This window comes from Poeciliopsis prolifica, unplaced genomic scaffold, assembly GCF_027474105.1.
Source record: "Poeciliopsis prolifica strain line A6 unplaced genomic scaffold, Auburn_PproV2 SCAFFOLD018, whole genome shotgun sequence".
Lineage (NCBI taxonomy): Eukaryota > Metazoa > Chordata > Actinopteri > Cyprinodontiformes > Poeciliidae > Poeciliopsis > Poeciliopsis prolifica.
Genome location: NW_026562393.1, coordinates 9,905,922 through 9,916,108, shown reverse-complemented (window position 1 = coordinate 9,916,108; position 10,187 = coordinate 9,905,922). Strand labels below are relative to the sequence as shown.

Genomic DNA, 10,187 nt, shown 5'->3' with positions numbered 1-10,187 from the left:
CAATATTCAAACAATTCTATTAGTTTTTAAAAATAATTTCTAATTTTAGCTAATCAAAGTCCAAAATGCAGTTTCTCTAAGAATTTTTGTATTTCATAGGGACATAAATTGTCTGTTTTAGTGCCTGCAGAGTAGGGTGTTAACATTATCTGCCACAAAAGGTCATTGCTTGACAAGATGTGTTTTCTGTCACAATGCTGTGATGGAAAATTGAGTGGAAGGAAAAATGAAGACATCAAAAGCATCTTAAACTGTTGGCCTCTTTTTAGATGCAAGTAATTTTCATATTTTCTTTATAAATCAAAGTCCTGGAGTCTGGAGAAAGAGTTTTGAGGACAAAAATGGTCAGTTTTCATACCTGGTGATGATTTGGGAAGCCATCTTGAATGCTGGTTTCCCCTGTAAGTTTTTCCCTCCAAAACACACAACATCCTATCAAGTACTTTGGTCTAGATTCTAGTGCAAATATCTCAACAAAACTAACTTACAGGTAACTTTTAATAAGATATAGAGGTTTAAATAAATTTCTTAATATTGATTAAAAAGTTCTTGCTCCAAAAGCAGATTATTTAACTTATAACAAAACATTTTCCCCCATAAGCTAATTTATCCACCAGTAGAACTAGTTTTTCATCAAAATTAAGTAACTATTTACTTAAGACAAGCCTCTAAATCTTGCTTGTTTTATTTTTAGCATAATAAAATATTTGCACTAGAAACTAGACCAAAAATACTTGGCAAAATTTTGTGTTTTTGCAGTGCGTGAATAAATAACATTTACTTGTCTTAGATTACACTCAAATGTTTTTAGAATGGAAATTGTGTCATTAATTTTGAACTTATAGGAGTTTAACTGAATTGTAATATTGAAATATTTAAAAACTATTCTAATTTTTTAAACAAATGTTTTCATTTTCATCCAAAAAGTTAAAACTAAATGTATTTAAATCCCAAAATTTAAAAAAACAAAAACAAAGTCTTGAATGTTATTTATTTTTTGGATTTACAAGTTATTTCATATTTTTTTATTTAAAAATGACTAACATCTCAGTGTTAGTCACCAGAACACAACAAATGAAAATAACTATATATTTTTCCAACATTTCAGAAGCTTTTTAAATTTTTTTTCATGAGTGAACCACAAAATTATCACTCCTCAAAAAAAAAAAATTGTGAGCATTTCTAAAACTGTCCTTTTCTTCTCAGAAATAACATTTCTAGCGGGGCATGGAAATCCAATCGGTCGTATCCTTACAGATATAGACATCGGTATGGAGTTATGGGAGATGCATGCATTGCATGCCTGTCAGATTATCTGGACTTTTCACTGTTGGCTGTAGATGAACCTCACTGTGTTTTTCAACAATATTTGTGCAAAAGTCAGTAAGTTCCGCTCACAAATCTGATTCATTTCAGACATTTTCCCTTGAAGACATTGGAGGCAACGACAATCTTTACAGGTTACAATCTTAGTAATCTTTGTAGTATGTGTGGAAGCACACAGAAATCTCTCTATACACATTAGTAACAGCTGAGTTAAATCCCAGGCGTAAACAAACAGGTATGCAATTTCATTGTAATAAGACAAAATGCTGCATTGCTCTGCTGCTTGCAAATTTAGCATTAACAATATTGCGCACTGGTCGACTAAATAAAGATCAGCAATGAAGGAAACATCAGACATCGACCACATATGTGTGCATATATTTATATATAAACTCTGACACACACACACTGACTCACACACTCAGAACAAACACACATGCTCACCCAGAACAGCAACAACCTGAAGATGGCGCTCTGTGAGAAACCAAACAGGCTGAATCAACAGACGGAAGATGAACGAGTTTTTAGACAAATAGTGAAAAGACGGTAAAGAAGTACAGGAGGATGCTGGGAGTTCCCTCTAGCTTATGATTCTCGTTAAAGTTCTTTTAATCAAAGAGGATCCAGATAATCACATCTGTAATATCAGATTAAGTACAGGAGAAGCAAGAGGCTCTGCCTTCCCCTGCCTGCCTGCCTGCGTTTTAGCTACAAGTTGTCCTTAAAATGAAGTTCACAGCTCATTCTCCAAATGCGTCGTTTTGTACTCGCTACTGGCCGCCGCAGCAGCCGCCGAAGCGGCGGCCTGCGGGGGTCTGCTCTTGTAGATCCACCCCGGTTCTTGTCCTCCCGCCTGGTCCAGCTCCACCCTGAGGCTCGCTCGTTGGAAGGTGCCTTGCTACAGAGATACAGAAATTTAAAAACAAATGAAATTTTCAGCAACAAAGTGTTTTTTTAGCGTTATTTTCTTCAAAATTGCACACATTTTTAGCAACAAGGCAAGGTAAAAAGTGCTTTACATGAATAAAAAAAAAATACAAACAAAATAAAAAAGAAAAAGTACTTCAGAATTTATAAACTAATAGAGATTTTTCTAGATAAACTAATAGAAAAGAAAAGAATAAAAATCTTAATGCTAAATGTTGATCTCAGGTCATGAGTAGTTTCTCTAGATATCCAAGTTTGCTCTAATTTCTGCTCTGGGTGTTTTATCAAGGTGATTTTTAACAAGATACTGGGATAAAAAAAGGATTTAAACTACGTGCTAAAACAAAACATGTGGGGATTTGTATATACAGCTCTGGAAAAAATTAAGACACCACTTAAAATGATCAGTTTCTCTGATTTTACTTTTTATAGATACATGTTTGAGTATAATGAACATTGTTTTTTTAAATCTATAAACTGCTGACAACATGCCTCTGAAATTCCAAGTAAAAATGTATTTGTAGAAAATGAGAAATGACCTCAAATAATGTAAAGAAAACAAGCTCACATTCATTTAGAAACAATAATACTACTGTTTTAACTCAGGAAGAGTTCAGAAGTCAACATTTGGTGGAAAAACCACTGCACTGCACAGGGATTCAGTGCGGTGGATTCTAAATTTATTCCAGAGGTGCATTTATATATACTTACAGGTTAAGATCAAAATTATTAGGTTAGGTTTAATGTAATATTTTACTTTCTATAAACACACTTCTGACTGTAAGTATTTAAACATTTCAGAGATTATGAGGTCCTGATTTGGCAGGGAGGTTTTAGAGTTTTATAATCTTTATAAATGAAAATAATTTTGAATCTAAATCTGCCAGATTCATAAAAAACCAAAAAGAACTCTGAGCCGAGACGCACATATGCATTTCTATTTATGAGTGTCTCTTTGTGTGCAGATGTAAATGTGTTCATATGCGAGCATAGGTGTGAAATGGTGTTATTTAGGGGACGCACATTTCAAAGTAGGTAATAATGAAACTGCTGTAAATAAAGGTGTGAGCTCGGGGACAGAAAAACAGGAAGTCGACTTCAGATCGTGACAAACAGATAAGTGGTGCAAGGAACAAAACGCTTAAACTTTCTCCTGCTCCTGAACAGTTTATACTTTTTATTACTGATTTCATGTGATCAAAACATGAACTCCTTAATCTCGATGAAAACTACTTTCTTTTGTCTGATAAAACCACATTTCAGCATGTTTATGTCATTTCAGAGCTTGTTGAAAACTTTTTTCACATCAGTTTAGGATGAACTGAAATGTGCGGTGTGATATTATTAAAATTTAGAATATGGTTTTATTACATTTTACACATTGCAGGATACTTTTATGCTGTCTATTATAATGACATTTGAAAACCAACCATTATGGTCTCTCTTCATTTAATTAGCTACTTAAAACTCATTTAGGTTTGTGGTTACAGAACGGCACAATGTGAAAAAGCTCAAAGGAGGGGAATACAAGTAATGTAACATTATAGTAACAGGAGATTTAAGTGATGACATGAAACTTGAAGCCATTTTTGATACCGTTACAGAAACATGCTTGTTGTATTCCTCATTCAAACCAGTTTTCCCGCTAGAAAATGTGTTTTTGTAATTTGTTAAGCATTTTTATTAGGAAAAAAAACAGATAAATGTTTTATTTGAGGGTTGTATTTTTATTAAAATCTGACTGAAGAGAATAATGAATCTTAAATTCATTAGAAAAAAAAGTACGTCGGTCGAAACAGTGAAGTTTATCTTTCTCATCAGTAATGACGGGTCCGGCAACACCGATTCGTTGGCGCATAGACGAAACCCGTGTCGGTGCGCTTATTGCTTTCAGCAAGTCACGTGACATATATGTCAACGAGATGCATTGCCAAAATGATTTTTGATCTTTTACGAGCAGCCTCAAGGCAAACGAAAGGTTTTGAAGTTTGGGACTGTTTGATTTTACATCAGAAAATAAGGTATTGTGGTTATTTATCACTTCGTTGTTGTTCCATCTGGTTTCTTTGAGTTCTTATATCCGAATCCAAATTCAGCTGATATCGACTCTTACTTTACTTTCATATTATGTTCTGCAGGTTAAGTGTTGCATATGTTTGACAGAACAGTTTTATTTAAATAAATCCACCTCCTCAATGCTGAGGCACCATAGGGCATCAGAAACACCGAGGATAAACTCCACCATTCTATAAATTACTCAGTTGCTTTTTAGAAATTATTTCATATAAATGTATTGTTTACTTAATTTTTTTCTACAGCAGCAGAAGTTGTGTCAAAAAGCGTAACCAACAAATTTCAAAATGTTGGAAAAATGTATTTTTTTTTCATGAAAATTTGTGAGAAAAAAAGAACTCAGTCCACAAGCATCCTCATTCCAAACACATTCACTTAAATTTTTACCTTTTGGTACATGTTCCCATTATTTATTGACTATATCTAACAATAGCAAATATATTTTGAATTTAACTGAAGATATGACACAATATATAATATACAATAAAATACAATGACTTAAATGTTATTGTATAGACCAGGTCATCAGATCAGTCTATCTCTGTTGCCTGTAGGGATTTTTAACGTCCAGCAGGTGTCAGTATTCAGTGACAGTATAAATACAGTTTTTCTGTGGGTCTAAACGCTTCATGATGCCTCATTTACCCATCACTACTCATCAGATAGTGAAAAAACGCTCTTCTATATTCTTCTAATTTAATCTACATATGACTGGAAACAAATTTTAATCAGTCTTAAAAGTTTAGACTTCTTAGTTACCACCTCCTCTTTTCTTCTCACCAACCTCAATCCAATCAAGTTTTTGTTGTGTTAATCAGCTGCTGCCAAAAATCTCTGTTGGTGTGAAACCTGACTCATTACTTACCGATGGCCATAAACATTTCATTGACGTTCATTGAAGTCTTGGCTGAAGTTTCCATGAAGAGCAGACTCTTGCTGTCAGCGTATGTTTGCGCCTCCTGGAAAGATTATTGATCAAAGTTTATGTTTAATTGATTTGAAAACAACATGGGTGTAAAATATTTCAGCGATATTTTTAAATCTTCCCACCTGATATTCCACTGCTCTCTTGTCAGCGATGTCTGCCTTGTTGCCTGCCAGAGCGATCACGATGTTGGGACTGGCTTGCCTCTGAAGCTCCTTCACCCAGTTTTTCGCGCGTTCAAATGTCTCCTGGTAAACCAGTGTACTGGATAAGCACGATTCTGAACTGCAGCATTTAAGTTTCAAGACGTTTTTAAGTGAAGGGAAATGTTTTCATCACACTGGGAGACATCGGAAAGCCAGAACACAAATCAGACAAAAATGGTGTCAAATGTTTGTGCTACGTTTGTGCTGCTATCATTTTAAAGACATTGAGAAATGTTTCCAGAGGTCATGAAATGTCAACACAAAATTGGTGTCAATCAATTCGACTATGTTTGTGCTGGTTTGGCTGTGAAGATATTATTGAAACTTGAAGGTTCAAAAGGTCAAGCAGACCCCCACACTCTTTCAGAAAATTAATATCTTAAAAGCCAAAGCAGCACAAACAAAATATTTGCTGCACAAATGTAGTCCAGTTGATAGACACCAATTTCATCTGGTTTGAAGAAGATGGGACGGCTCGTTAACCTTTCATGACCTCTGGAAACATTTCTTAATATCTTCAAAGTGATAGTGCCAAAACAAAAAATTTTGCTGCACAAACGTAGCACACATTTTTGACTCAATTTTGTTTGATTTGAAGCAGGTGGGGAGGTCATGGACCTTTCATAAACTCTGGAAACATTTCTTAATATATTTGAAATGATAGCAGCATAAACAAAAATTTTAGCTGCACAAACATTTGACAACAATTTTGTCTGATTTGAAGAAGGTTGAAAGGGCAACTTCACTCCGGTCATCCCACAAGGATTTATGTTTCAGAATGTCTTGCAAAATCAAAGCAAAACTTTCAGTCTTCTAGCTTGACATATTCTTTTAATTAGATTGCAACAAATTCAACCACTAAAAAAAGGCATTTCTATGTATTTCGACTCTATGATCCTGCAACTGATACCCACAATGTTGGTGATGTCGAAAACCACGACGGCTGCCTGTGCGCCTCTGTAGTACATTGGCGCGAGGCTGTGGTATCGCTCCTGACCCGCTGTGTCCCAAATCTCAAACTTCACAGTGGTGTCGTCCAGACAGAGCGTCTGAGTGAGGAATGCAGCTGAAGGGCAAACAGCATCAATATGTTCTGATTAATACTTGAGGTTCAGAGGGAAGATCAGACAATTAGGCAATCGGATCAAATTGCGTTGCATTGATTGAAAAGCATTGGAATGCTGGTGCAAAGAAAATTTCACCATGAAAAACATCAAGAACAGCCTGACATTCTGCACAAAGTACCAGGATTTTTTGGTCTGAAGGGCAGTTTGAACATGTCCTCTGCTGAATCCAAGCAATTAATCGATTACAGAAATAGTTGTCAAGTAATTTAGTCGCAAAATAGAAAAAACAGGCACAAAAATTGGTAATTTGCTGAAAGAAGAAGAAACTGCATACTTCCATTCAAGGAATGCTATGTCACTGCACTTTAACAAACAAAATAATTATTTATAAATGCAATTATTTTTTGTTCATTTTTATCTTTTCATTTGGAAATAAAATGCAAATGAATTTTTTAATCTGATTAACAGAGTAATCATCAGAGTAATCATCAAAATAATCAATAGATTACTGAAATAATTGTTAGTTCTGGCTCTGGATGAATTCCATGTGGTTAACTCTCGTCACTAACAAATTTTGGCTACAATATGGACAAAAATAAAGGATGCAAATAAAAAGTTACTTAAAGAACAACTCTGCATGATGATCCAGGAGAGATTTGGTCAAGACCATGATAACTTTATGGCTCAGTAACTAAAATGCAGGTCATTATTATTAATATTTGGAAATATTTTTTTCTCAAAATTTGTCAAAAACTTTCTTACCTGTACTAAACAACCTTAATTAGTACAAGTCAGATTATAGTCCATGATCTATACAGCGAGTAATAAAAAGTCACATCTACTGTCAAAAATATTATAAATAACTCCAACTTTGACTTTTATTGCAAAAAAAAACAGACACACAAAAAGAATCCCAAAATCTTGGACAGACTGAAAAGATGTTCAATAAAATTATTTAATTTTAAGAATTTACTGATATTTTAACAGTTTGTGAATATATTCTATCAGTACATTCAGCAGAACCGGCCCTTTAAGAGCATTCATGATTTTGATTGTTCCCAAAACAAAAATGAGTTTGGCACCTCTAATTTAGGTACATAAAATCAAACTGAAAATTTGTTTTTCTCCTTTGAAGACCCTGAAACTGCATCTCTCTCCATTTCTTTATCAGTTTCTTTTTACCTCCGATTGTGCTCTCCTGGTATTCCTGGAACTGCCCTTTAACGAAGCGCAGCACTAAGCTGGATTTGCCCACAGCCGACTCCCCCAGCAGCACCAGCTTAAACTGGCACATTTTGTTTGCCGTAGCACCATTCGGTCGATTTACTCCACCACTGTGTCCAGCCATTGGTAGTCCGAGGAACTGCAGATCAGCAACGTGTAACGTCCAGTGCAGTCTTTGTACACTGATGGAAACTCTGGATAGAAATAGGAAAATTTTAGATTTATAATCATACCTAAGGCATTGAAACCTAAAAGACCGATATTAATTGATATTACTTTGATTGTGTGGAGTATAGAGTAGCACAATGCTCCCCAACCTGCTCATTACTGATCAGCTGGCTGAAAGAAGGCTGACACATTTGACGTTTGGTTTCAAGAAAGACCAATTAGGCAGACTGGAAATATTTCTGGTACCGGTATGTTCCAGTTAAAATGTAACTAACTTAAAACATAGATTTAACTTTTGTAATAAAATCAAAACTAGAAAAAAATTAATGTTAAATAAGTAAATATTTACATTTCAAAGTAGCCAAAACAAAATGTGTCAGACTCAAGGCCCAGGGGCCAGATCTGGTCCGCCGTAGCTCTTCACATGGCCCTCTAGACTCCAGATTACATCATTAAGCTCTTCCAGTTTTTCACGAATCCTCAAAATTCACACACAAATCAACGTATTCCCACATTTTTTTCTGATTTTGCTGGAAATTTTTCTCAAAAATTGGTGAAAAACATTGAGTTTAATTGACTGCTGACAATCTATAACTTGACACGCCTGAACTAGATCATATGTTTGTGTAAATAAAATCACAATCTATTGGTTTTTACATTGCAAATAAACAATGATGTTTTTGTCCCTGTGTAATGCATTCGTGACGTCAAACAAGGAAGTAATGAGGGTGTGTTTATTTGTCTGGAAGTGAAATTGAAATAAATACCAATAGCATTTTCTCTCTTTGTTCTCGTTTTGTTTAGATTTGTCCAGTTGAAGAACAGCTTATCTTTTCAAAACACATTTTAAATCTCACTTTCAAGTCGAGTACAAATAATGTTGGATAAACGTATACCAAAAAAAAAAAAAAACTCCCACAGAGTTTATGATTTCCACTCAATTAATAAAATAAAACTATAATTCGAAAAATACAGTGACTGTAATGCAGAAAGAAATTTCATTATACATAAGCAAAGATCAGGTAACTAGTGGTTTCTGCTGTGCTTTGGTCACAATGTATTTGTTGATATTATGTAAAACTAAATGTTAATGAACACCAGACAATACCAAGCCTTCAGCTGCCAAGTTTTATCGAAATAGACCAGAAAACATCGCTCAGTATCAGCTAAACTCCTAAACAATCAGAGTTTAGGAGACTGACCAAACAGCTAGTTTTCATCTCAAAGTCTTTTACTGCACTCTCATGAACAAAATATTATATTTTATCCAAAAACCACAAGCAAACTCCAAGTAAATCGACTGTGAAACGTCCCCAACACGTTTTGTTAAACTTTAGCGTGTGAGCGAAGTGAAACAACAGAATTAGCTCCCAGGCTAAAGCTCGACAAGATGCAGAGCTAAATTAAAACTTCTTCCGGCAAAAACAAAGAGCCAAACGAAGAGCTCACACCAAGAAAGAAAGACAACGCCGATTCTAAGCACCGAGTACTTAGTTATGCCAGTCTTACCCCTGATAAACAATTTGTCCAACAACAGCTTCAGGTCCACTAAATTATTCGCTTCCGCTTTGTGGGAGCAAAACACTTCCTGGATTCTTCAGTCATGTGACACAAGGTCAGAGCCAATCAGACAGCGCGTCGCACAGATACCTTTTAAAACGGAGACAAAATAAACAGAATTTTAAAAAAATAAAATGCGTTTTAAATAGGCCTACTTGTAGCTAATCAGCGTCTCAAGAATTGTATTTTAACTTTTGGCCTTAAGTTAACCACAGTAATACTTTAAGGCCTCATTTTGATTTACAAACCAAAAAAAATTACTAAATATCATAGGGGCTGCGTAAAATATGATAAAATAAGAGACCACAGCACTGAACCCCATTGGAAACCTCCATCAAATATTGATTTCTGAACTCTTCCTGAGTTAAAACATTAGTTTTGTTGTTTCTAAATTAATATGAAATTGTTTTCTTTGCATTATTTGAGGTCTGAATGAACTGTATCTTTTTTTTTTTTGTTATTTTGACCAAATAAATACTACATTTCTGCTTGGAATTTCAGATACATGTTCTCAATGGTTCATGGAATAAAAGAGCAATGTTAATTTTACTCAAAAAACCTATAAAATGTACAAAATCAGAGAAACTGATCATTTAAAGAGGTTCCTTCATTTTTTTCAGAGCTGAATATTAAATAAGTATATTGTGTAGATCGATTGACATACCAAAACAGTAAGAACTACAAATGTAGTTCTTACGTTTGGTTTTTTCC

At 34.6% G+C, this 10,187-nt stretch overlaps 1 protein-coding gene across 1 annotated transcript; it reads right to left on the bottom strand.

The window, feature by feature from the left end:
* Positions 1–974: 974 nt before the first annotated feature.
* On the bottom strand, positions 975–9,538 carry LOC129368301 (ras-related protein Rab-5C-like). The gene is made up of 6 exons (XM_055043227.1): positions 9,426–9,538; positions 7,707–7,942; positions 6,372–6,523; positions 5,377–5,499; positions 5,192–5,285; positions 975–2,224 (listed from the first exon to the last, which is right to left on the bottom strand). The coding sequence occupies exons 2-6, from the start codon at positions 7,870–7,872 to the stop codon at positions 2,097–2,099; spliced, it is 663 nt and encodes a 220-aa protein (XP_054899202.1). The 5' UTR covers positions 7,873–7,942; positions 9,426–9,538; the 3' UTR covers positions 975–2,096.
* Between the last annotated feature and the right edge of the window lie 649 nt (positions 9,539–10,187).